This window comes from Antechinus flavipes, chromosome 2, assembly GCF_016432865.1.
Source record: "Antechinus flavipes isolate AdamAnt ecotype Samford, QLD, Australia chromosome 2, AdamAnt_v2, whole genome shotgun sequence".
NCBI lineage: Eukaryota > Metazoa > Chordata > Mammalia > Dasyuromorphia > Dasyuridae > Antechinus > Antechinus flavipes.
This window is the reverse complement of record NC_067399.1, coordinates 650,978,450-651,004,736: the sequence shown is the minus strand read 5'-3', so window position 1 is coordinate 651,004,736 and position 26,287 is coordinate 650,978,450. Positions and strand designations below refer to the sequence as shown.

The 26,287-nt window shown below is 46.0% G+C and overlaps 1 protein-coding gene across 1 annotated transcript in view; it reads right to left on the bottom strand.

The window, feature by feature from the left end:
• Positions 1–26,287, bottom strand: part of ADAMTS7 (ADAM metallopeptidase with thrombospondin type 1 motif 7) — a 154,774-nt gene that overhangs the window by 76,478 nt on the left and 52,009 nt on the right. The window contains exons 7-8 of the mRNA XM_051982405.1: positions 24,981–25,130; positions 19,691–19,834 (exon numbers count right to left, since the gene is read on the bottom strand). Coding sequence (XP_051838365.1) covers positions 19,691–19,834; positions 24,981–25,130 — 294 coding nt within the window. The remainder of the gene's footprint in view (positions 1–19,690; positions 19,835–24,980; positions 25,131–26,287) is intronic.

The following is a 26,287-nucleotide window of genomic DNA, read 5'->3' as shown; positions in this document are numbered from 1 at the left end:
TGACTTAAATTTATAATACAAGCCATTTTCCAATTGATGAATAGTCAAAGGATATGAACAGTCAATTTTCAGAAGAAGAAATTAAAGCCATTTCAAATCATATGAAAAAGTGCTCCAAATCACTATTGATCAGAGAAATGCAAATTAAGACAATTCTGAGATACCACTACACACCTGTCAGATTGGCTAGGATGATAGGAAAATATGATGATAAATGTTGGAGGGGACGTGGGGAAAGTGCAATGCGAATGTATTGTTGGTGGAGTTGTGAACTGATCCAACCATTCTGAAAAGCAATTTGGAACTATGCTCAAAGGGCTATCAAGCTGTGCTTACCCTTTGATCCAGCAGTGTCTCTATTGGGCCTGTATCCCAAAGAGAGCTTAAAGGAGAGGAAGGGATCCACATGTGCAAAAACGTTTGTGGCAGCCCTTTCGTAGTGGCAAGAAAGTGGAAACTGAGGGGATGCCCATCAATTGGAGAATGAATAAGTTGTGGTATATGAATGTTATGGAACATTATTGTTCTGTAAGAAACGATCAGGAGGATGATTTCCGAGAGGCCTGGAGAGACTTACATGTTGAGTGGAGTGATTAGAACCAAGAGAACATCGTATACAACAACAAGATTATGTGATAATCAATTCTGATGGATGTGACTCTTTTCAACAATGGGATAATTTAGGCCAGTTTCAATAGCTTGTGATGGAAAGAACCATCTACACCCAGAGAAAGGACTATGGGGATTGAATGCACATCAGAACATTATTTTCACCTTTTCTGTTATTTGCTTGCTTTTTTCTTTCTCATTTTTCTCTTTTTGACCTGATTTTTCTTGTACAGCATGGTGAATGTGGAAATATAATTAGAAGAATTGCACATGTTTAAACTACATTGAATTACTTGCTGTCTAGGGGAAGGGATGGAGGGAGGGAAGGAGAAAAATTTGGGATACAAGGTTTTGCAAAGATGAATGTTGAAAACTATTTTACGTGTATCTTGAAAATAAAAAACTATTAATAAAAATAATGTAAAATTAGTAAAAAAAAAATAATATTAATAAAATTATTACAAATAACAAAGTTCAAATTTTGCTTATAAACTGTGTGACCCTAGATAAGTTACAGCAGGAGAGATTTACAGCTGCAAAGGATCTCAGACGCCATTTGGCCCAACCTGTCTTAGGTTACGCAAGGAGTAAATGGAAAAGCCAGTATTCGAACTCAAGTCCCCTGACTCCAAATCTAGCCTTCTTTCCCCTGTAACATGCTCTACCAAACTTCACTGAGTCTCAGTCTTATTATCTATGAGCTCTGTCCATTAACCTGTCAACTCCCTGACAGCCTTTCCTGTATACATCCAGAACTAAACATGGTGTCTAGCATATAAGTACTTTTTTTTTTTAGCAAAACTTTTTATTTATAAAACATATGCATGGGTAATTTTTCAACATTGACCCTTGCAAAGTCTTACAAATTATCCCTTCCTTCCCCCCCAATCCCTCCTCTAGATGGCAGGTAGTCCAATACATGTTAAATATATTAAAATAGGCATATAAGTACTTAATAAATATCTGTTCCATTCGATTTTTGCCTTTGCCTGCACTCCCAGCACTTGTACTTTACAGACATTGAAGTGCTAATGTTAATGTTAGCTATTATTTACTGAATTTTAACAACTGGACAGACTAATAATGATAATTACTCTGGGTCAGGCACTGTGCTAAGCATGTCCCAATTATTCCGTGATCCTCCCCACAACCCTGGGGGGGAGATGCTAAGACAGCTAGCTCTCACTAACTGTGGGACACAGATATTATTTTCTAGTCCTTTTGTCAGTTCTGTGTTCCAGACTCAATCTCTCTGAAGGGACTAGATCCGATAATCCCTAAGGTCCCTTCCAGCTCTGGAGAGGGATCCCAGGATTTCCAGGATTTCCCACCATGACTCACCACATACGTCCCACACACAAGCAAAGGAGAATGTAAACACAACTGTGCAAGCCGAGCCCTTCAGGTAACAGAGGCCCAGAGCTGGGCCATCAGAGCCTTCAGCCGGCTCCCATCCTACTTCCAGACCAGGCTGATTTCGGACCAGAGCCGAGGTCCTGGCACCCCTCCCTTTTGTCCACTGCCCACAGTGCCCACAGAAGGCTGATGGCTGCAGCCGCTGCCTCCTGACTGCCATGGCTCCCTTGTCTTGCCTCTGGGACTGCAGGAACTCGCCGGTCCTTGTTCTGTATCAATATTTCCAAAAACTGAAGCATTTCTAAAATACTGAACGAGGCCGACCATTTTTATGCCTCAGACAACAGAGTCTAGGAGCCACCAAAAACGGATTACATCTTTGCTGCCTGAGAATCCCAGAGAACCTCGGGCTCATCCAGCAGGACCAGAATTCTCACAGACCGTGAACTCTTGAAGATGGAGAAGTCTTTTGCCTCTTTTTGTAACTCTCCCCCAGGCTTATCACAATGCTTGGCACATAGTAGGTCTTTAATAAATCTTTACTGACTGCCTGACCGGTTGATTTTGGAAAAGTCAAAAATTGTACTGATGGTCAGTGATTTTTTTCTATTTTACAATTTTATTTTTCTGAAGTGAAACTCTAAGTTCTTAAATTATTCCACTTTTAAGACTCCTTAGCTAAATTCAGAAATCAGCTGGAGCCTCCCCTCCCATATGACGCCTTCCTGGATGGTCTGTAACGTAACTGTCTCACGGGAGGACTGGGGCTCTGAAAGGTCACACAGCCAGTGTGTGACAGGAGGGGTTTGAACTCACATCTCTTCTTGTCAGATCTGTGCTGGATAAACTGTCGGATCGCAGCTTTTCTTCCCTTTGATTCTCTTCAAAGCCAAGTGACTACTGCAAACCAAGTCCAGTTGTCCGAAGCTTCTAGCAGGCCGCTCTCCAGCCATTTGAGATGTCACGGCAATTATAACTCCTTCCGGTTGTCTCCAGGACGCTCCTCACGGCTTTCACACTGATAAGCTCCCTGAAATCTGCCACATCCCCGTAAGGAATGTATGAACGGCGTTGGTCCATCGATCGCAGATTCAGATATAGCCCCTAATGGGACTTGCACCTGAGTCCTCAGACTCGGCTCTTTTCCCACTGTTCCGTCATAGAGGTCATGATCAGCAAGGGAATGATTGGGACTTCCCTGGACCTCAAAGAGAGAATTAAGAGGGATGAGGTGTTTTCAGAGAGGGAGATCGTGGGCTCGAGCTAGGGAGGGCCTCGGTGGGTTTTCCTGGAACACACAGAGGGTCGCCCATCCTTGGGCTGTCCAGGGACGCTTCCCCCGCAAGGAGTGGGTGACTCAGGGCCCTTGGAGATCCAGCCCTGAGATTCCCACAGACCAGAGGCTGGCAGAGAGATGTCCTGCTGCTTCTGACTCCCAGATCAAGGCTCTTCCCTTTGGCACTGGCAGTGGATTTAGGGAAATTTCGGAATCAAATAGCAATCCCAGGACCCAGATGCCCTGGGCAACCCTCCCCTCCTCCAGTCTCCATCTCTTGTGTGACTGAGTCAGCGCAAGGGCATTGCAAAGAACCCATTTCTCCTCTCACAGTAGTCCTGTGGTCATTGAGGACTTGAATATCCCTTTGGGATAACTTTACATAGGAGAGGCAGCTTGCTGTAGCCAGTGTAGTAGAGCTCAAATAGAAATGGGGACTACTACGCTAACCAGAGGGGTCCGTGAAGGTCATGTGTTGACTTAGAAAACTATATATTAACATTATCTATGTTTTGTTGTATTTCTATTATGTTTCATTAAATATTTCCCAATTATGATTTAATCTGGTTTGGGCTGCCTTCAGGAGTGTTGCGGGCCAGCAAGTGACTGGCCTGAGTGTGTCCGACACCTCTGAAGCAGGTTTTATACGGCTGGCCTGGGAATCAGGAAGTCCTGAGTTCAAATTCTGATACTGTATGACCTTCTCGTGATGTCCCAGGTGACTCTAAGACGAGTCACAGACAAGTTATTGACCCTCATGAGTAGAAGGGCTGCCAGAATGGAAGTTGGTTATACTGAGGAGTTCGCAGGTGGGGGAAAAACTAAATCCCTGTTCTCTGTATCTGGGGCAGGTAATCGGTACACTTCAGAGAAGATCTGAATTCAAATCTAGCTTCAGACACTAGCTGTGTGATCCTGGGCAAGTCACTCCATCATGTTTGCCTCAGTTTCCTTATCTGTAAAGTGAGCCAGGGAAAGAAATGGCCAACCACTGGAGTGTCTTTGTCAAGAAAACCCCCAATATGACCAGAAATCTTTTCTATTTACTTATATGTGAAGACGTTGTGTCCCTCAGTTGAGTGTAAACTCCTTGAGAGAATTTAGACAATTTTGATTCTTTAGGGTCTGTCCCGCCTTAATCTAGAAAAAATTGCCTTTCCTCCCTCCTCTCCAAACCATTCCCTCCACATCTGCTAAAGTGACTTTTCTGAAGCATGGTCATGTTACCCCACCCTCTAATAAATTCCAGGAGCGCCTGTTATAAGACCTTCCCCATTTTCTTTCTCGTGCTTCTTCCCCTTTTAAGGTGATTTTTCTTGCACAGCATAACAAATATGGAAACATGTTTAGAAGAACCGCACATGTTAAACCTATATTGGATTATTTGCTGTCTAGGGGAGGGGAAAGGAGGGAGAAAAATTTGGAACACAAGGTTTTGCAGGGATGAACACTGAAAATTAACTTTGCATGTATTTGGAAAAATAAAAAAAAACTATTATTATAAAAAGACCTTCCCCACCCTCATCCAGGCGACCTTCCCTGCCTTACTAAATACCACTCTTTTTAAGACACATTTTACTGCTCTTTTTGCTGTTTCTTTCACATGACGTTTATTTCTAGTCTCTGCACTTTGGCCCAGAACACAGTCCACCCACACCTCTGCCTCTCAGAATCCCTGATTCCAAGAAAACACACAGGTGTCTCTTGGCATAGATGGGATGTAAGCTTCCCGAGGGCAGGTATGAATTCACTTTGGGTTTCCTGTTCTCAGCTCCAGGCCCACAGCCCCAGCACAACATCATGGATTTATTCTGTCCAGATATTGTATCTATCTGTGAATACATTGTCTCTTTCCAGACTGTAAGCTCACTGAGAGCAGGAATCGTCTCACACACAGAAATCTCGTCATAAGTATTCCCTAACTACTTCTCAGTGACTGCTTCCTGTGACCACAGATTTGACTTTTGTTCAATAAGCCCATTTTACGGATAGTTAACATAAAGCAGCTGGACTAGACATGGGGAGGGAAAGGGAACAGGATAAGCATTTATGAAGTACCTACTGTGTACCAACCACTGGGGTAAGCACTTTACAGACATGATCTCATTTGAACCCCATTTGAGATGGCTTAAGGTCTTTCTAGATCTAAATCTTATATTTTTAAAAGTCCTTTCCAGGTCAAATATTCCCATGCCGAGTTGTGAGCATTCTCTTAAGGAGACCCTTCTTGGGGTTTTTACTCCCTCTCCAGTGCCTCCATTCTCCCTCTCCATGCTCACTCCCATTTCCTGAGGTATTTAGGGACCAGTAGGGAGGGGAGGGAGGAGACTAGAACCACAAGCAAGACTTCAGGGATTGTAGTGACCACCAAGCCCTTCATTCTGGATCATTTAAACACCGCTCCCCAAAGCGCTAAGCCCAGCAGGGAATTTGGGTTCTAATTCTTGTTTATGGACTCACTCAGATTCTTAGTTTCTCATCAGCAAAGAATTCTATACTTGCCCTGCCTGTATCCCAGAATTTCAGTGAGGATTAAATGAGAAATGTGCCATCACTATAGGTTTCTCTCAAAGGATTATTAGGCAAAGCGCAGAAAGGAGAACCAAGCAGGATACATGGTAAATAAGAAAAAAAAAACAGCTTCCCTTTGGGAAAGAGCTAAAGCTGGAAGAGACTTGAAGATGCCACAGCTGACCATTGCTATGTTTTTCACTTCTCTGTGCCTCGGTTTACCCTTTATTTCTCTGGTTCTCATAGGGGATATGGTGGCACAAATCCTGGGTGGGGAGCCTGAAATAGCCTTAGTTCTACCATTACCTTGCTGTATGACTGGCCCCCTGAACCTCAATTTCCTACTGGAAAGATGGCGTGATGGGATCAAGAGCTGTCGAAGGTTCCTTCCATTCTCCTGCCCCTCTGCTTCCAGGGTACAAAGAGAAAAGTCACTTTCTTGAGAAGTAACACTAAAATCCTGACTTTTTCTCCTCCAAACAGCCTCCCTCTCCTCTCTCCCTACAGACCTGGGCCAGGCATTTCTGTACCCAGAAGTCCGGGGGCCTGAAATTTGCCATCTTTCTATTTAATTGGCTACTAATTATAACCCAGCCCCTCATCCCAAGAGGCTGTTTGGGAAGTGAGATGGCCCGGCCACAGGGCTCAGAAAATCCAGCTGCACTGGCCGGCTCCCAAGTCCTTCCCCCTGCACAGATGGAGAGGAAGGAAAACAGCTGCCCTACAGCGCCAGGCTCTGGGTTCTCCCCGGGCTATTGACCCTCAGATGAGGAGGGGGCAGCATTCCACTCCATGGGGCTGGAGCCCTGGTGACCGAGGGGTCGGGTACATTAAGGGGCCACCTGACCGGGGGGCTGGAGAGAATAGCAGAGACAGCAAAGACCCCTCTCATTGTATGACATACCCCTCCCTGGATGTGGGGTCAGAACTCTGACGGTACCAGCTGGGTAACCTGAGTCAAATAAGGTCACTTCTCCGGTCTCACTTTGTTTGTCAAGAGGAGGGATTGAGCTAGAACGAGCCCTTGCGTTTCCTGCCTTCTAAACCAGAATCCTGTGGTGGTGGGGGTGGCCATCCCAAGCTCTGTCCAGAGGCTTTGCTTGGGCTAGAATTTCCTTCTATCAAGAGTTAGCTACAAAAAAGTATTCCAGCAGCCAGACCTGTGGCGAGCCCTGGCTGGGTCACCATTGGACATTTGTTGGCGGAGTAGCACCATGCTTGGAGTTTCCAAAGCTCACCTCAGGTGTCCCCTTCTCCACAAAGTCCCCCAATGGCTCCCCCCAAGGATTTCCTCCCTCCCCAGATATTCCATGAGCATGTTTATTCATAACCTATCTTGGAGCACAGTCATCTGCATATGGGCTGCTCTTGCTGACTACCAGCTCCTCTCCTACTAGAACATGGGAGTAAATAACCCATGATCCAGGAGGATCTCGGATGCTCCTTTTAGTCTCAATCATAGGATTGTGAATCAGGAGGTAGAAGGGACCTCAGAAGCATTTTACAGATGGGGAAACTGAGGCTCAGCCCAGGTTCACCAGCTAATAACTGTTGGAGGCCAGACTTGAACCCAGCCAGGTGTTCCTGACCCCAAACTCAGCACTCTATTTGTCACACTGAGCCACCTTTTGTTGTAGTCTGTGGTTCTGTAAAAAACCCCAACCTCTGTCAAATTGTTTGGTTAGTAGGGGATTTTTTTCCATTAGTCAGTCAACAAAGAAGTGGTGAGCAAATATGACCTGGCCATTTTAGGCAATGTAGGAGGAAGGAGAGAAAAAGACAGTCACTCCCAGGAGTGCGGGGTCTGCTCAGGGAGCGGGGACGGATGGGCAGGAAACATCTGGACAGTCATTCAGAGCTAACTGGACACTTCAGCCTAATTGCTATAGGAATGCGGAGGAAGGAGAGATACTTATGGGCCGGGATGGCCAAGGAAGGCTTCCTAGATGAGATGAAACTGTGATCCCTCTGGGCCTGTTAGGAAGAGAAGGACGGGGGAGGAGCTGGGGGACAGCACAGGCCCAACAACAGGAAGTACATAATGTATTGGGGGTACAGTAAAGGGGGTACAGCAGGCTGAGGCTGCTCAGGGAACCATGGGCAATAAAGTGGCTGGATAGAGGCCGCCAGATGATACTTTATCCATCTAGGATGCAGAATTTTAGAACTAGAAGAGGCCTGGATTCAATTTTATAGAAAAGGAAGCATCTTGTCCAGGATGACACAGCTAGGTAGAGGGAGATCTGGGAAGGTTTTGAATGTCTGCCATGAAGCCAGACTCTATTTTCTCTGTAAATGAAATAATCCGAAGGTTATGTTGTCTCACGGGGCTCAGGGAGGATTGGATGAAATGATGAATGCTAAAAGCATTCAACTCACATAAGGGATTCTTTCTATTATACGATGAATATTAATATTATTCATATGCTAGAAAGCCGGAGTAATCCTTGGGAGGCTGCATATCTGGGTGGCCTTGCTTTACCCAGCCATCCCCCTTTCCCCCCTTTTTATGTGAAAACACAGAGGGAGCGCCGGCTGGCTCTTCTCCTTCCTCCACCTAAGGCTCTTTTTCCCCTCCTGCTCTTTGTCCCTGGCAGGAGTGGATGGACGCCATCCACCAGGAGCCCCGCCAGGACGGTGCAGCATGAGGTTCCCCCCGAGGAGCTTCCAAAGTCAGCAGCTTTTGAGCCAAAGACAGACAGGTCCAGGGAGGGACTGGGCTGCCTGCGAGCGAAGCTGCCGAATTCCTTCTCTGCCCGGGCCAAAAGCGCTCCCGTGGGGGGCAAATGGAAGCAGGAACGAGAATAATCCAATGGGCCGCTGCTCTCCCCAGCTCTGCTTGTTGTGAGGGGCGTCCGGGTGGGGAGATAGCCAAGGACGGGAGCGAATCCCTCCACCCTTCACCGGGTTATTCCCAAGGCAATTAGCAGGTCGACAAGCGGTTGCTGTGCTGAAGGTCAGTTTGGTTTTATATCCACTCAAGTTTTCCAGGTTCCTTGGTCAGCCCACGGAAAGGCAGATTGAGAGGATGAAAGCACGGAATGGTGAGTGTGATAAGAACAGCCAACACCCAGTTGTCTTGGCTGGGATGGTCCCTGCAAGGAAGAGTTTCTGGATCTGGCCCAGAAAGCCGAGCATCGTGGGAAAGGAGCACTGGGCTTGGGAGTGAGGAAGATGTCCATTCTATCTCAACTCCAGTTGGCAATAAGTGAGTCATAATTTCTGTGAACCTCAGTTTCCACATTTGTAAAATGTTGGTTAAAAAAAGAACTTCTATTATTCAGCTCATAGGCTGTTGTGAGAAAACTCAACCACATGAAAAGGAGAATCTATGGTAGCAGTTTCTGTGGTAACAAAGAATTGTAAACAAAATGGGAGCCCATCAACTGGGGATTGGTTGAGCAAACTCTAATACAGAATTGTGCCATCAGAAATAGAAGGGGAGAGAATTCAGAGCAATCTGAAAAGAATTGTAAGAACTAAAAAAGTAAATAAAAATAAATAAAAAATAAAATTTAAAAAATTTTAAAAATGTTTTACATAAATAAATGAAGAAAGAAAGGAAGGAAGGAAGGAAGGAAGGAAGGAAGGAAGGAAGGAAGGAAGGAAGGAAGGAAGGAACAAAGAAAGAAAGAAAGAAAGAAAGAAAGACTTATAAGAACTGCTACAGAGTGAAGAGAGGAGAACTAGGGGAACAGTTACACAATAACCATGAAAATGTCAAGTGAAACAGCTTCAGAAAACTTCAGAACTCTCCTGCAGACAGTAACTAAGCCATGATTTCAGAAGAGAGATGATGAAGAAAGCTTGCACACACAAAACGGCACCCACATTTATAGATACGGCCAATGGGTTGTGTACTTTGTTTAAGTATACTTTATTTGTTCTGAGGATACATGTGTATGGAGAGGTTAATTTAATGATTCGAGATAGAGATGTGAATAAAAAGATAGAAAAGAGTGTCAATAAAACATTTAAAATACAGAGAAGAAGAAAGTTCAAAAGGGGACAAAAACAGGGCAATTTTGTTCCTGTCATGACAATTTTAATATTTATTTCTTAAAATTGCATAAATTCAGTTTTACAGGCAATCTTCATTTTGGGTTTTGTTTTGCCTACTTCTGCATAGTGAAACATCTATGTTTGTGAATAACTTCATTATAAAAATGTCCTAAGTGGCTTGGGAATGGAAGTCAGAGCAAGTATGGCAGTTCTCTTATTAGAAGAGAGAAAAGGATGCTCCTGAAAGGTTTGGCAGTTGTGTTCACCAGCTGTGTCAATGGATTGGGTTTGGAATACTGAAAAGTGATGACTCTGGGGTTGTGAATCTGGGTAACGGGAGGATGGGGATGCCTGGGAAGTCTGGGGAAGGAGAGACCCTCAGGGAGAGGCGAAGCAGTTTTGTGTTTCAGATACATGGAGCTCGAGATGCCCATCTAGAGCAAAGCCTTCCCGAGCCTCGGTTTTCCTAGCCTGGCCCAATGCCTCGAGCCCCAAATCTTGCTGTTGTTGGCACGTGCCCCAGGTATCTTCCCAGAACATGAGTTGTTTAAAAGAAACACTGAGGGGATCAGGGAACTTTGGTTCAAAACCTGGCTCTGTTACTAATTCACCGAGGGACCTTGGAGCCACGCCATAGGAATTTAGATGTGAGAAAAACCGCATATCTTTCCTCAACACACCCAGCACTTTTGTACCTCCAAGGGTAGATAAATAGGGAGGGAAGCGAGGAATTGAAATTGAAATTCAACGGGAGATGGAATCTTTTCATTCTTGTATTTGTAGCCCCAGCACATCCCAGTGCCCGACTTAATTAAATGGTTAATTTGTAAGGGCAGCGGGATGACCAAATGGATAGAGCGGCAGGCCTGGGTCAGGGAGACCTGAGTTCAGAGATGATCTCATACACTCACTGGCTGGGTGACACCGAGAAAGTGACTTTTACCCTGTTTCCCTCAGTTTCCTCATCTGTAACATTAGCTGAAAGAGGAAATGGCAGACCACATTTGTTGTTGCCAAGAAAACCCCAAATGAGGTCGCAGAGAGTCAGACGATTGAAAATGATTGAATAACAATAAGTAGGTGATTCATAAATGCTTTTTGATTGATTAATTGACTGATGTGAGAGATGTTTTATAGTCAGAATGGATCATGGGATAGGGGAGGCTGAAAGGAGGCGAGATGGGATGGGAAGGGAAGAGGGAATAATGAAAATAAGGGAGAGGGAACAAAGTGCAGGAGAGATCACAAACAACCGATCTGCAAAGGCTTCAAAAGCCCTTCAGTTCGTTCTGTATCCAAAAAGGAATCCCTTCTTGCCGTACCCCAGGGAGTGACCATCCCGCCTGTATTACAGGCCTCCACTGAGGGAGAACTGGGTCCCTGCCTCCGAGGCAGCCCCCGCCACTCTGTCATATCTCTAATTGGAAGGATGTTTTTCCTTCTATCAAGCTTAAATTTGCTTCCCTTGGATTTCCACCCATTGTTCTTAACTCTGCCCTCTAGGGCCAAGCAAAACAAATGAAATCCCTCTTCCCAGAGAGAGCCCTGCAAATACTTGAAGGCAACTAACATCTCCCTAAGTGTCCTCCTAACCAGGATACAGCTGCCCAGTTCCTTCAACTGTTCCTATGACATCAGCTCGAGGATCTGGCTGCCTTAGCTCCCCTCCTCTGGGGGCTCCCCGGTTACACCGCTTACCAAAATTCTCCGGAAATGGACTAACCAGGGCGGAATACCGAGGAACTGAATTTCAGCCCTGGGGTTACCGGACATCTCTTAAATCCCAGATGTGGTACCCCAAAATGCCGTCTAGGTTTGCATTACACATGTTTTCACATGACTGACTTCAGACAGAGCTTGCATTTCCCTGGAACCTCCCAGATCTCTTTCAGTGAACCCCTGTCCAGCCAACCTCTTCCATGTTGTACTAGTATAATTGGTTTTTTGAACCTAAGATTTTATATTTATTCCTCCTAAATGTCACCTTGGGATCTAAGGGGCACAGTGGATATAGAATTGAGTTAGGAGGATTTGTGTTCAAATATGGTCTCAGACTTATTAGACATGTGGCCTTGGGGAGGTCACTTATGTTTGCCTCAGTTTCTTCATCTGTAAAATGGAATTATTGATAGCAACCACCTCTCAGGTTATCGTGATGATCAAATAGGACATGATTCCTGGCACATAGCAGATGCTCTCTCTCTCTCTCTCTCTCTCTCTCTTCTCTCTCTCTCTCTCTCTCGTCTGTAAAACTAACTTTAATTGCTATTATGATGATGATGATAATGAGGATTATCATCTTAGTAGATTTTGCACAATGTCCTAGGTTGTGAAGAGTTTCTTGGATCCTGAGTTTGTAGGCAATGTGTCAGCTATCCTTATAAGCTTCTTGCCATTTATAAGTCTTTTTCAAAAGCATGTTTCTATCAAGCCACTGGGGCAAAATGTTAAATAACCCAGGACGATGTACAGAGTCTTCACTGGAAAATGCTTGATGGCTACTCTCTGACTGCGGCCTCTCATTCAGTCAGCCCTGAATCTCTCTAATGGGGCTGTCACCGAGCCCCCACACCACTCCATCTTTCCCATAACACCTCTCTGGGACATTGTGGCACGTGGATGGCTAAAATTTAGCTAAACTCTATCTCTAGACTTTCTCCATCCATTAGCCTAGAAACCCTGACCTCTGGGAAAAAAAGGAAAATGAGCTGAGCTTAGCTTGACCCGTCCTTAACAAAGCCCCAAACACAGGCTGTCTGGGATTGCTTCCCTTTCAACGTGTTTCCTAATCATCTCCTCAATAACGTGTTCCGGGTCTTTGCTGTCCGACTCATTGATCTCCAGCGAGTGGGATCCATTCTTGTCCACTTGTGAAAATCTGAACTCTTGCCCTCCTCTCCTCCTGTGAGGTCTTTCCTCTCTCACTCCATCGATCGCCTTATCAGGGGCTCGGCAGTCACTCTGCCCATTTTTAAGCCCCCCAAGGACAGAACCCTTGTGACCCTCTTAGCAAAAACTTGCTGGGGCCGGTGACTATTTCTCCACTCATCGTGAACATCAGCTCCCTTTAGAAATGGAACAAGAATGTTAGAAAATGAGAGGAGCATCAATAAAATATTAACCAAAAAAACTGAAAAAAATTTGACAAGAGTTCATGAACAGACGCAGGGTGAAGTAAGCAGGACTGGGAGAAAAAAAGGTACTGGACGATTTGAATGCTGATCAGTGCCGGTCAGAGAATCCATGGTGCTCAAAATAGGGGCGGTGGACTACCATGCACAATGGGGTATACCCCAGCTTAGAGGGACAAAATGCCAGAGTGTTTTCTTTTGGTTTGGGTTTTTGTTCTTTGTGACAAGGGAAGATTGTATCGAAAGGCACGATCATCAAGAAAAGACAGGAAAGTTAAAAAAATACAAACCCTAAATGACACATGTAGTCTTAGCAATGGACAGTTTGAGTCCCTCAGCCTTAGAGCAACTTTGCCATCAGAGAAACGCTGCAGGGGCACCAAGGCCTGAGGAAGAACTTTGGCTCCCTGGACTCTCCGAAGTTTCAGTCCCTAAGGGCCTCCAGGACTCTGAAGCTTCAGGAGGAAAACCACCTGCAGCTTTTATCAGAAAGGGAAACTGGCAATTTAGGCTTAATCTAGCACCCGATGAATAAATCTCTCAGACAGCCTCCCTGCTTCCAGGGCCTCGCCCCAGCGATATAACTCTTCTGAATCATCCTGGACAACACGGGGCCTGCAATCAGCCGTCCCCCTCCACCGCTCACTACTTACGTGACTTTCCCTTGCAGTCCCAGGGAAGCTGGAGGGAGAACAATGATTTTTCTCCCAAATTCACCCCGAGGGGCTTGGTTCCCCTGCAAACTATCTTTAAATCCTCACATTCTATGTAGACTGCCACGGTAAGCCCCCTAAGTATTGCTTCCACCCTGTCCCTCCCCCAAGACCCAGACTCCAGTAAATCACTCCTCCCAGCCTGGAGTATACAGGCAGACTCCTCGCCCTGCACAACCTGGACCCAAGTTATTCCAGCTGGAAAAGTAAGTGGGAGTCAGGAGATCTGGCCCCAAATCCTGGCTTTGACACTGACTGCAACTATGGTAAGCCACAGAAACTTCTATGAGCCTCAGTTTCCCTCTCTGTAAAATGGGAGTAATCCTATCTATACAACCCTCATCCCCAAGCAGGGTGGATCATACACAAGGTATAATTAGGTCATCAACTAGCTTTGCAGTACGTAAGCTCCTTGAGGGCAGGCCCTGTCCCACCAGTTTGTCCTTGCAGCCCCCCTTGCCCCACATCTAAGCACATACTTAAATAAACCCTTGATGACTGCTTGATCAGCTGCTCTCCCCCAATCGACATCCCTTTTGTGTGCATTATATTCCAGTAGAAGAAACTTTCCAGAGTCCCAGGTTCTGGCCCTGCCTTCTCCCATCTCCTCTGCCTTTGTTAACAATCTTTTTTCTTTTCTTTCTTCTTTTCTTTTTTTTTCTTCCTTTCTTCCTTCCTTTCTTCCTTCCTTCCTTCCTTCCTTCCTTCCTTCCTTCCTTCCTTCCTTCCTTCCTTCCTTCCTTCCTTCCTTCCTTCCTTCCTTCCTTCCTTTCTCTAAGGCAATTGAGGTTAAGTGACTTGCCCAGGGTCACACAGCTAGGAAGTGTTAAGCATCTGAGACCAGATTTGAACCCAGGTCCTCCTGACTTCAGGGCTGGTGCTCTATTCTCTGCACCATCTAGCTGCCCCCAACAAGCTTTTTTTCTCCCCATAATCACACATCACAATTTATTCAGCTAGTCCCTGATCAATGGGCAATTTCTCAATTTCCCACTTTTTGCCATGAGAAAAAAGCTGCTATGGATATTTCTGTACACACAGCCAGCTTTCTTCTTGTAGTGGGAAAAGCACTGGACTTGCGATGGGAGTCCATCTCCTTATATTGTACATCCTAAACAAGCTGTTTTCTCTGGCTGAATATCTCAGTTTTCTCATCTATAGAAGGGGGATAATAATGTTTGTCACAGTGGTGAAAGCAATTTGTCAACTTTAGAATCTGTAGCAATGTCATTATATTTGGTGATACCATTTATCATGCCTGAAGATAGCTGGACCTCTGTTCCTTTCTACAAGGCTCACCTTCTCCCAGAGCCTTCTTGGACCGATATAGTCATTCTTCAAATTTCTTCTTTCCATAAAAAAAGCCCTCGGCACCTCTCTGATCTCACACTTTCTTGTATCATCACCATCATCGCCAAGGCTCGCCTTTACTCCCTATTAGATAATGATATCCTTGAGAGCAAGCCTTGGAGTATACCATGGAGTTTCAAAATTGGACAAGCTCTCAGGGATCATCTGGTATCCACAGTGGAACCAGAATCCCATATAGCCATCTTCGGGTCTTCCACATTGAGAGTGGAACCTGGTATGCAGTAGGTGCTTAATAAATGTTTGTGAACTGATGGACTGGTCTAGGTATTCAAGGAGCTGAGAGCGGAGCTCTGGGGATATCACCATCCTGAGAGATGGCCAGGTGAGAACCCAGGGGCTCGGGGCATTTGGCTCCAGCCATCTCTCCACTGGCCATCCCTGCCTGGCCTTGGTTCAGCGCCCGTGTTACATCCTTCTAAGACAAACAGAAAGCCCGCCGTTACTGCATCGTTTCCACTATTAGAAACGGGCATTTTCTTCTGCTTTTGCCTCTCTTTAAAATACTAATCTGGTAACGAGGCATCCATTATACTTGGAAGCGTTGACCTTTAGGGGCATAATGAGAGATTGGGCTAAAGTCAGATAGAACTATCTCGAGATAAAAATCAGAAGCTGGAGCACTAAGCCACAGACTTCCAAATGAAGCAAAAGTGAGGTTTGGACCCTATTTATTGCGTTTAAATGTAATCATTACGCTGAAACAAAGCGTTTCTCTCTGTTTGCTCTTAGCATCAAAGTAACGAGGGCTCCTTTGGGCCACAGCCTCGGAAATATAATAAATCACTGAATCACATGTGACTTTCTATCGGTGATAATCATAAAAATGATCTATACGTACAAAAATATTCATAGCATTTGTGATTTAAAAAACTGGGGAGGGGAGGATGGGGAGAGAGTATCCAGTGATTATCCAATGGCTGAACAGATTGTGCCATATGAATAATGGAATATTGCTACAACGCTGGAAATGATGAGCCCTGGGAAGGCTTTTATAAGTTGGCGCACTGCGAAGAAAGCCAAACAAACAACAGCGGAATACCACAGGCCCAGCCTCCCGGTCATGGAGGAGCGGGGAAAGACCCACAGTGGGTTGAAATACGGTGTGAAATCTCCAAGATGGCGGGCGACCTCAGCCCTGTCCAGCTCTGGGATCCTCTGAGGGGTCTGGGCAAGTTGGGCCTGAGGATGTGAGCCCTGAAGGCTGAGCAAGAGAGACATTCCTCCTCGCCCTTCATGGCGACCTCGCTGTGCTCAGAGCAATGTCTCCATCCCAGATAAAGTCACCTGGGGGCCAGGGCTGAAGGAGCCTGGACATCTGTGGTCCCCGGGGAGCAAAGCAGGGCTTAGCCTTAGGGCTCGGGGAGATCACGCCCTCCTGCCAGCTGGGCTCCCTGCATTCACAAGGACACTTTCTCGGGCCTTCAGCCTCCTGCCCGGCCCCTCACCTCCAGCCTGGGACAAGCCCATCAGTCCGGGCCCTGCCCCCTCGTCCCACCGCCCTCAAGGACGATGTTTGTCCTTCTCAGCTCCAGCCAGAGGGACAGAGGGAGGAATGAATGGTTCTGACCTGTTCCATTATCAGTCAGCAAGCATTTATTAAGTGCCTACTATTTACCAATGTGCATCTGGACTTAGGGTCTGGGATAGATGTACTTAGAGTGAAACAAGCCGGACCTTTAACAGCTTCCACTCTCCTGAGGAGGCTCCAGAGCAGAACTACTCCCAGTCCTTACAGAGCAGTGGAGGGTGGGAGGGAGCCGTCATGGAGGAGGCCCCCTCCCCCCGGCTCTCTCTCTGTGGGTGTCCGGTCTCCGCAGGGAGGGCAGGAAGTGCTTTTCTGAATGTCTAAGAGCTTGGTCCCCCTCTTCCCTCTGCCCCGGCCTCCTCGCGGTCCAGACACACAAGGCCCTGTGTTTTCTAGGACGTGTTTACAAGGAAAAGGAAAACAAACAGAAACCCTCCATCCCAGGAAGGTCATCGGCAGAGCTCGCATGCGGAACGGCCCATTCCTAGACAGGGAGGACCCGGCTTCTCAGGAGGAACAGCAGGCCTGGCTCTGGGCTTTACATCACCTCTGGGGCCAGACATACCCCGGCCCTCCCCGGCAACTCAGCCTGGGCAAAGGAAATATTTTCTAAAAGCATGAAAGAAACGGCTCATCACAAAGCTAACCGGCACAGCCACCGGGTCTGACAGTACGTGACACGCTCCACACCCGGAGCTTCCACCCCTCAGAGAGAGAGAGAGAGACAGAGACAGAGATAGAAAGAGAGAGAGACAGAAAGAGAAAGAGAGAGAGAGAGACAGAGAGACAGAAACAGAGACAGAGAGAGAGAGAGAGACAGAGAGAGAGAGAGACACAGAGAGAGATAGAGATAGAGAGAGACAGAGAGAGAGAGAGACGGAGAGACAGAGAGAGACAGAGACAGAGATAGAAAGAGAGAGAGACAGAAAGAGAAAGAGAGAGAGAGAGACAGAGAGACAGAAACAGAGACAGAGAGAGAGAGAGAGACAGAGAGAGAGAGACACAGAGAGAGATAGAGATAGAGAGAGACAGAGAGAGAGAGAGACGGAGAGACAGAGAGAGACAGAGACAGAGATAGAAAGAGAGAGAGACAGAGACAGAGATAGAAAGAGAGAGACAGAGAGAGAGAGAAGAGAGAGAGACAGAGAGACAGAAACAGAGACAGAGAGAGACAGAGACAGAGATAGAAAGAGAGAGAGACAGAGACAGAGATAGAAAGAGAGACAGAAAGAGAAAGAGAGAGAGAGAGACAGAGAGACAGAAACAGAGACAGAGAGAGAGAGAGAGAGACAGAGAGAGAGACAGAGAGACAGAAACAGAGACAGAGAGAGAGAGACAGAGAGACAGAAACAGAGACAGAGACAGAGAGAGACACAGAGAGAGAGACAGAGAGACAGAGACAGAGAGAAAGAGAGAGACAGAGAGAGAAAGAGACAGAGAGAGATAGAGAGACAGAGAGAGAGAGAGAGACAGAGAGAGAGAGAGAGAGAGAGAGAGAGAGAGAAGAGAGAGAGAAACAGAGATACAGAGACAGAGAGACAGAAGGGAAGGGGGAGAGACATAGAGACTTTCTCATCCTTTAAAGGCCAAGCTATTCTGGCTCTTGCTGTCATTGTTTGTCCTTCTCAGCTCCAGTCAGAGGGGCAGAAGGAGGAATGAATGGTTCTGACCTGTTCCATCATCAGTCAGGGGTCTGTACTGTTTTCCTGACTTTGCCGCCTTCATTCTGCATCAGTTCACACAGGACCTCAAATTCAGCATTATTTGATCTGAGTTTGAATTGGAGAATTTTCCAGAAGAAGCATGGGTCCCTTTGGCTCCAGAACCACTGCATTCCTCATGGAGTCAGAAAGCAGAGCATCCACCAGCCTGGATCCCCTCCTCTCCCATCTCTCTTTCTTTCTCTCTGTCTCTCTCTGTCTCTTTCTCTCTCTCTCTCTCTGTCTCTGTCTCTCTCTGTCTCTCTCTCTCTCTCTCTCTCTCTCTCTCTCTCTGTGTGTGTCTCTGTCTCTCTGTCTCTCTATCTCTCTCTGTCTCTGTTTCTCTCTCTCTCTATCTCTGTCTCTCTCTCTCTGTCTCTCTCTCTCTCTCTGTCTCTCTCTCTCTATCTCTGTCTCTCTCTCTATCTCCGTCTCTCTCTCTCTGTCTCTCTCTCTCTCTCTCTCTCTCTCTCTCTCTCTCTCTCTGTGTCTCTCTGTGTCTCTCTGTGTCTCTCTCTCTCACACACACATACACACACAGAGACACACACCCCTTTGGTATTCCCACGATAGGATGCACTGGATCAAGCTTATTATCATTTTTTCTATCTCTAGATTTACTCTCAATCAAGAAACCTCTGGTGGCAAGGTCAGGTTTGAGACATTCCCATTCTTATTCCTGTATAACCAAAGTCCTCTGTAACTCCCCTGCTCAGAAGCCTTCAATGGCTCCCTATTGCCTCCACCTCCTGACTCTGGCACGTAAGGTCCTCCACAGCCGAGGCAAGAACATCTCAGGCACTTCGGGGGAGCGGATAACAGATCTCGTTCCACATCCCTGACTCCTTCCCAGCTTTTCAGCTGCCTTTCACGTGCTGTCTTGCCCCCATCAGCATGCGAGCTCCTTGAAGGCAGGCACTCCCTTTGCTTGTCCTTGCAGCCTGGCACACAATGAGGAATCCCTCCGTGCCTCTTGACTCACCTCCCTTCAGACTCCAGGCAGGTTGAGCTGCCGGCTGTTCCCCCATCGGGTGCGCTGTGCCGGGTTGTTCCCCACTGGTGGAAAGTGCCTCCTTCTCCACTCCTGCGCCTCTGAGGCTCCCCACCACCCACTGGGTTCAGATGAGAGCCCACCCCTTCCCGAAGCCCTCCCTGGTCACTCTTTGTCCCTCCCCGTCTCTTAGTCCCTTATGGTATGTAGGTTGGATTCCACATCCTCCCCACAATTAATTCAGAAAAGAACCTTTCGCTTTTTGCCTGGGTGTCCAACAGCCAACAGAGCGCCTTCGCACACAGTAGGTCATTTATAAATAACTTTGGGACTGAATGGAATCCCTGAGGGTCTAACCTTATTGCCCAGGCCCAGGTCTAGAGGCGGGGTCTCCCTCAGGTGAGAAACACAACAGCCCCCCGTCCCCGCAGAGGGTCGGGGAGACAAGCCCGCCCCGTCCAGCGCGCGGAGAGGGCTCGTGGGGGAACCGGCAGTGAGCACTTACTCGAGGAACCTGGTGATGTATTCCTGGCTGCAGCGGGACCAGGTGAGCGGCGAGGTGTCATACAGGAGCTGTGGAGACATGATGAAAGGCTTTTTCCCAACGGGCTCACAGTCATTGCCGCTTCCGTCATGCTGAATCCCAAAACTGCATTAAGAGCACAGGCCGCGAGGGGATGGGTAAGCAGCCGGGTCTGCAGCCCGCACCGCTCCCCACCTGCAGACATTAACCCTTCACAGAAACATAACAGAAACCGTTGACCACAAACAGAGAAAGAAGCAGGGGCCATGGACCACCCTAAAAAAAGCCCACCGAGAGGGGAAAAGCACAGGGTGGGAACGCGGGACACCTGGCCCCTAATCTTGGTCAAGGCCTCTGGATTTGAGTTTTCAGATCTATAAAAATGCAACCAGATGAGCACCAAGGGTCCCTCCAAGGGAGAACTCGTAATTAAATTTTCAATGTCAGCATTTACATCAGTAAGTGTTATAAATCAATAATCTCAATGTACTGTTTTATTGATTGTGTTTAAGAAAGTGACAGAGGAATGATTAATACACTTCAGAAATCAGGAAATGTTATATATCAGGGCTCAATGTACTGTTTTGTTAAGAAAGTAACAGAGGAATTATTAATTTTAGGGAATAAATTACAGTGTGTTGTACCAACATTTCCACAGAGCTGATTGTTAAACACTTATTAGCGCACTCTTGGTTTCTTCCCGTTTTAAATACTATGATTTCTAAGTCCTCAGTTTACAATTCTGCTTAATGAGCGCTGGTATGTTCTGCCTATCTTGTAGAAATACTGAGAGGAACAAATGAGAGAAATGAACGTTAAAAGTGGGGGAATGAACACCCTGCCTTGATGCTGCTCTGTAAGGATTTCCTGTTTCCTTGTCACTTTCTAGAAAAAAATAGGGAAAATAATAAGCCTTTATACACGCGTGGCATTTGATCCCCCAATAGAAGAGAAGCTTCTCGAGGGCAGCTACTACCTCAGCATTCTCCATTTCAAGCACACAGTGCCTGCTACATGGAAGGTACCTGATTTCTCATTTCTTATCATCACAAAACCTCATCGTGGGAGGAGACCTCCCAAGTCACCCAATCAAACCCAGGTCTGAGCAGAAATCTTACTCAGGGAACCCTACATTGAGCCTTTCCTTGAATAGGGAACTCACTACCTCCCTGGGCTGTCACGCGAGGACATTCATGGATAAAGGCCTGCGCCCGTGACTTCATTAACAAATGTGGAGACTCCCCTCCCCTGAGATGGATCATTCTCTGCTCCCCCTTTCCCAACATAAGAATTCTCCCTCCTCCTATTTCTCCCATTAGGCTACAGGTTGGGTGGGAGGGGGCAGGGGAAAGAGATGGAGGAAGGGGAAAGAGAAACATGAGCTATTTAAAGTCTGGGGTCATCTAAGACCACGACCCAGGGGTCACCGCGCCAAATGGAGAGAGCAGCCGCCCACAGCTGGCTCCGGCTGTGGTTACTTTTACCATTTTTCTTTCCTGCTGATTTGTGAGTCTACCTCAAAACTTCACTCATTTAGATTGAACTAAGGGAAAGCTGTAAATCATAGTTATTTTTTTAACGTATTATTTTTCGAGTACTTAAAGTAACTATAATTAGGCGAGTAAACTGTGTTCTCCCCCTTAGGCTCCTACTTTAATGAACAGATAAGAGTGGTTTATAATTAGCCCCGGCCAGATGGGGTGTTCGAAGTCCTCGGAAATCACGCTAGGAGCCAAAGATGGCTGAGGACTCCTTTGAAGGCCAGCGTCCTGTGGATTGGCCCTCGGCCCCTTAACTTGCTCCCAATGTTTCATTGCAATGGGATTTCTGACCAGCCAGTGACCGTTAGCCCAGCCTGGTCCCTGTGGAGGTAAGGTCCCCATCAGTGGGGTCTGACGGCACGAAGCCCTGCACGGCTCCCCTGAGGGAGGGCGACTTCTGGGCAGAGAAATGAGAACCGTTGCCAGGGAGCGCCCAGAGAGGTTTCTGCTCTACATCTCCTGCCTGATCCAGAAGGTAAAGATGCTCCCAACGTCCGGGCAAACACTGGGCCCGTTTCCCTTTGGCTGTGTGGGATCCGGTCTGATCCCTCGAGCGACAGATCAGGGAATTAGCTCCTGGTTCTAGAAACTACGTGATGGAGGACACTCGCTGCCTGTGGACTTTGGGCAGGCGTCCGGCTTCTCCGGGTCTCCGTTTGCTCAGCTGAGCCAGACAGAGTCGGAGGTTCCTTCTGGACCTGCAGCATCTATGCTCCCAAATGCCTCCTAAGCGGCATCTGGGAAGGATTCTTTTGGCCCCAAACTAACAAAATCAGGGTCAAAGTTCACCTCATGCCCCTGCAGGGGGATTTCATGACCTTTGGCTCTAGAAGGCTTAGTGAAACTCCCCAGACATCTGGGGACAGGAGGGTGAGGAGCATGGCCCCACAGCCTCCTCAGCCCTATGAGTCACAGTTGAGGCAAAGACACTGGGGTCAGAGTGGACTGGAGCTGTGCTCAGATAATGAGACTGAATCCCTTGTGGATTCTGGGAGCTCAGGAGTCTCAGAGGAGCTGGGTTGGCAGGACTGAGCTTCTCCAGGAAGGGCGTCGGGGGACGCCCTGGGGGAGTCCAGAGCTCTGGGACACGGGCGAGCCCAAGCCAGAAGGTGCTCCTGCCAGGGACATCCCCACCCCGACCCAGTGACCCGGAGCTTCAGGTTCCCAGATCACCTAGAGACCCAACAACACAGACCGGGGAAAGTGACCCCCCTGAGCTGGCTCCCCAGAGCTCCGCCAGGAAGATGCCCACCAGGCTCCTAACAGTCACAGGAGAAGGGGCCAATGCGGAACGCCTACCCAAGGCTGGGACCTCTCCATTTTATGGAGCATTTAGGGGGCCCCTCAAAACAAGGGGGACTTTAGTGCCCTCAGTAAGGAGGCCACGGGCAGCACCTGCTACCTCCCGGGCTAAGAGAGCTGCTGTCAAGCCTTCCTGTGTGAGATAACACGTGGGAAGTGCTTCACCAAGCACAAAGAACTACATCAATTCTGCCTATTTTTGTGTCTATCTGTCTTTTTGTCTATGTCTGTCTGTCTGTCTGTATTTCTGTCTCTATCAATCCATCTGTCTCTGTTGATTTTTATGTCTTTATATCGAACTATCCATTTATTTATTTATGTCTATCTTTCTATTTGTCTGTCAATCTATTCATCTATTTGTCTATTTAATAGTCTGTCAATCTATCTATCCATCTCTATCTGTTTGAGTATCTATTTGTCTATATGTCTATCTAACTATCCAGTCTGTCTGTCTATCTGTCTAACAATCTATTCATTTGTTTGTCAATCTTTGTCTGTTTGTCTCTTTGTCTATCCATCTATCTGAGTATCTGTCTGTATTTCTGGATATCCATCTATTTATCTGTCTGTCTTTCTATCTATTTATGTCTGTCTCTTTCTGTCTCTGTGTACATGTCTGTCTATCTATCCCATCTGTCTGTCTATTTGTTTGTATGTCTATCTATTCATCTATCTGTCTATCCATCTTTCTGTATATCTATCCTTTAATTCATTCATTCAACTATTGTTATTTATCTATATTTATATAAGTGCCTATCATATATCCATCTATTCTATTATTCTGCTATCCTTCTTATATATTTAGCTATCATTCTTTTTTTCTTTAAAAACTATTTATTTATATTATTTATCTGTTTTGGAGGATGGCTGTCGTGTGTGTGTGTGTGTGTGTGTGTGTGTGTGTGTGTGCACGTGCACACAGCCGTATAAGTAAAAAACATAATAAATGTGTGTACTCGTTATTTATTGTTTCTATAGCTTGGACACCAAACTCTTAGCAGAGAAATTTTAAACAAAGATTTTTCTTACTGGACAGCTTTCTTATCTTAGGTGCATTAATATTGCCCATTTAGAAGTTTTTCTTTCAAATAATCAAATTTATCTATTTTAATTCTAGCAATTGCCTCCAATTCTTGTTTAAGAATACATCTCCTTGGAAAACGCCATCCGCATCCAGAGGGAGAACCACAGAGACATTAATTGAATGTGGATCGAAGCGTACCACCTTCCCCTCTCTGTTTGCTTTTTCTTTCCCATGGTTTTTCCCCTTTGTTCTAACTCATACTCCTTCACAATATGACCAATATGAAACATGTTTAAAATGACTGCACGTACAGAACCTACATGAGATCCCTTGCTGTCTCGGGGAGGGGGAGAGGCAAGAAAGGGAGGGAGAAAAAACTTGGAACTTAAAATTTTATAAAAATGAATATCAAAACCCATCTCTACATATATTTGGAAAAATAAAATACCATTGAAAAAAAGAATACATCTCCTGTCCATAGCTGTGAATATATATTGTTTCTCTAATTTTTAATGTCTGTTTTTTAATATTAAAGTTGTCTATCCATTTAGAATCTATTGTATATGGCATAAAGTGTTGGCTAATTGCTGAATTTCTGAAAGACTGTTTTCAATGGCACATGTTTAACCTATATTGGATTACTCGCTGTCTAGGGAGGGGGAAAGAGGCAGGGAGGGAAAATCACAAGAATGAATGTTGAAAACTATCTCTGCATGGATTTTGAAAAATAAAAAGCTATTATATATAAAAAAAAGTCGACTTTGGTTAGAAAATGCCATTTGCATCCAGACAAAGAACTATGGAGATTGAATCAAGACATGCTATGTTCACTTCTTCTTTCTATTTTTTTCTCTCCCGTGGTTTTTACCTTTTGTTTGGATTTTTCTCTCCCAGCATGATTCATAAAGCAATGTGCATCATGAAAAAGAAAGACTGCTTTCCAGTTTTCCCAGCAGCTCTTTTTTAAAAAATATAAAATAGGATGTTTTTCCCCTAAGTAACTTAAGTTTTCCATTTTATTGACTAATATATTAGAGTCCTCTCGCTTCTGAAAATTTTGTCTAGGATGTTCCAATTTACCCTGTCTATTCTTTAACCTTTACCAGATGGTTTTGATGGCCATCTTTTGGCTGTCATCTATCATTCATTTGTTTATCTATCCATCACCTATTTACCTCTCTTCTATCATTTATATCTATCTCTCCATCAATTTAGCTGTTATATACCCATCTCTAGGATTACTATTCAGCAGAATCATAGGATCTCAGCGACAGAAAGATAGCTCAGAGGCGATTCATCAGCCCTCAGCTGAGCAAGAATCTCTCACTGGAAAGAGGGAAGTTTAATTCTCAGGAACATTCCCATTTATTCACAAGATGATCACTTTTAGGCAGGAGGTAGGTACCTGTGTCCAAGTTCATGGGCTACGGTGAAGGCCAAAGGGAGACCGGTGTCTTCGTTGATGTTACAACTCCTGTGGGGCTGGCACATGCCTGACACATGTGATAAGCCCAGCGTCTCACAGGGCCGGTTCATGGCAGCACAAAGATCCCTCCTGGGGCAGAGAGAGAAAGACAGAAAACTCAATTAATTTCAATTCAATTCAATGAATATTTATTGAGATCCTGCAATATATGGGGCACTAAAGGTTCCACTACACACACGGGTAAGGCTGTCCCTGCCTTTAAGGAGCTCATAGCTGGCACTGACTTTCGGGAAGAAATGCTCAGATTTGGTTCCCCCTGGGTCATTTGGCATTTATATGACCAGAAGCAAATCAGATAGCTTCTCTGAGTCTCAGTTTCTTCGGTTGTTAAAGGGCAATAATCATGTTATTCCCACCACCTAACTCACAGAGTTGTTGTGCTTTGTAAACCACCAAGCGTGAAATGTCTATCATCATCATCATCATCATCATCATCATCATCGTCATCATCATCATATCATCATTACTATCATTATTATTATTACAGTCTCAAGGCTCATTAGCTTTCACTCTGTTTCCTGGCTACAGAAAATGCCTCTCCACCAAGAAAACTAGGCAGGAAAGTGTGGATGGCTCAGTGCATCCCTACCTTTAGAGGAACATATTCAAGCATATGTGCTAAAGAACCGACCCTGTCTCCCCTGTGAAATCAGGGGATCTCCGAGGGTCTCCATTCCAAATTCTGAGTTCCTACTGGAGGATTTCAGCATTTAGAGCGATGCCCTCAAATATCTCCCCAAACTTTCTCGTTTCCTCCTTCTGCTCACTTTCCATGACTCAGCCCTTTCCTCCTTCTCAGCCACACACACAAGGATGGTTAGACCCTGGGATCTTATCATTACTATAAGTATTTCACTTTTATGTTCAAGATCTTCAAAATTCCTTTATCTTTTATCATTCTCTCTTCCCTCATGCTTGTCTTGCTTGATGTCATTGGTGAGGATCGATGATTATGCTTGATTCCTCATTCTCACTCTACTTACATATCCCATCCCTTGCCAAGTTGGGTCACTTAGATCTTTACAATCTCTCTACTCAGCATCCCCATCCTGGTACAGATGCTCATCCCTTTGAGGCTGGCCTATTGCAAGAGTCTTCCCCCAAGCCTCCTTCCCCCGAGCTCTCCCTGCTCTTATCCACCATCATTCGGCTACCAGTGATTTTTCTAAAGTCTGACCATGTCACTCCCCACCCCCAGAGTGTCACATTCTCAATAAGTGCTACCT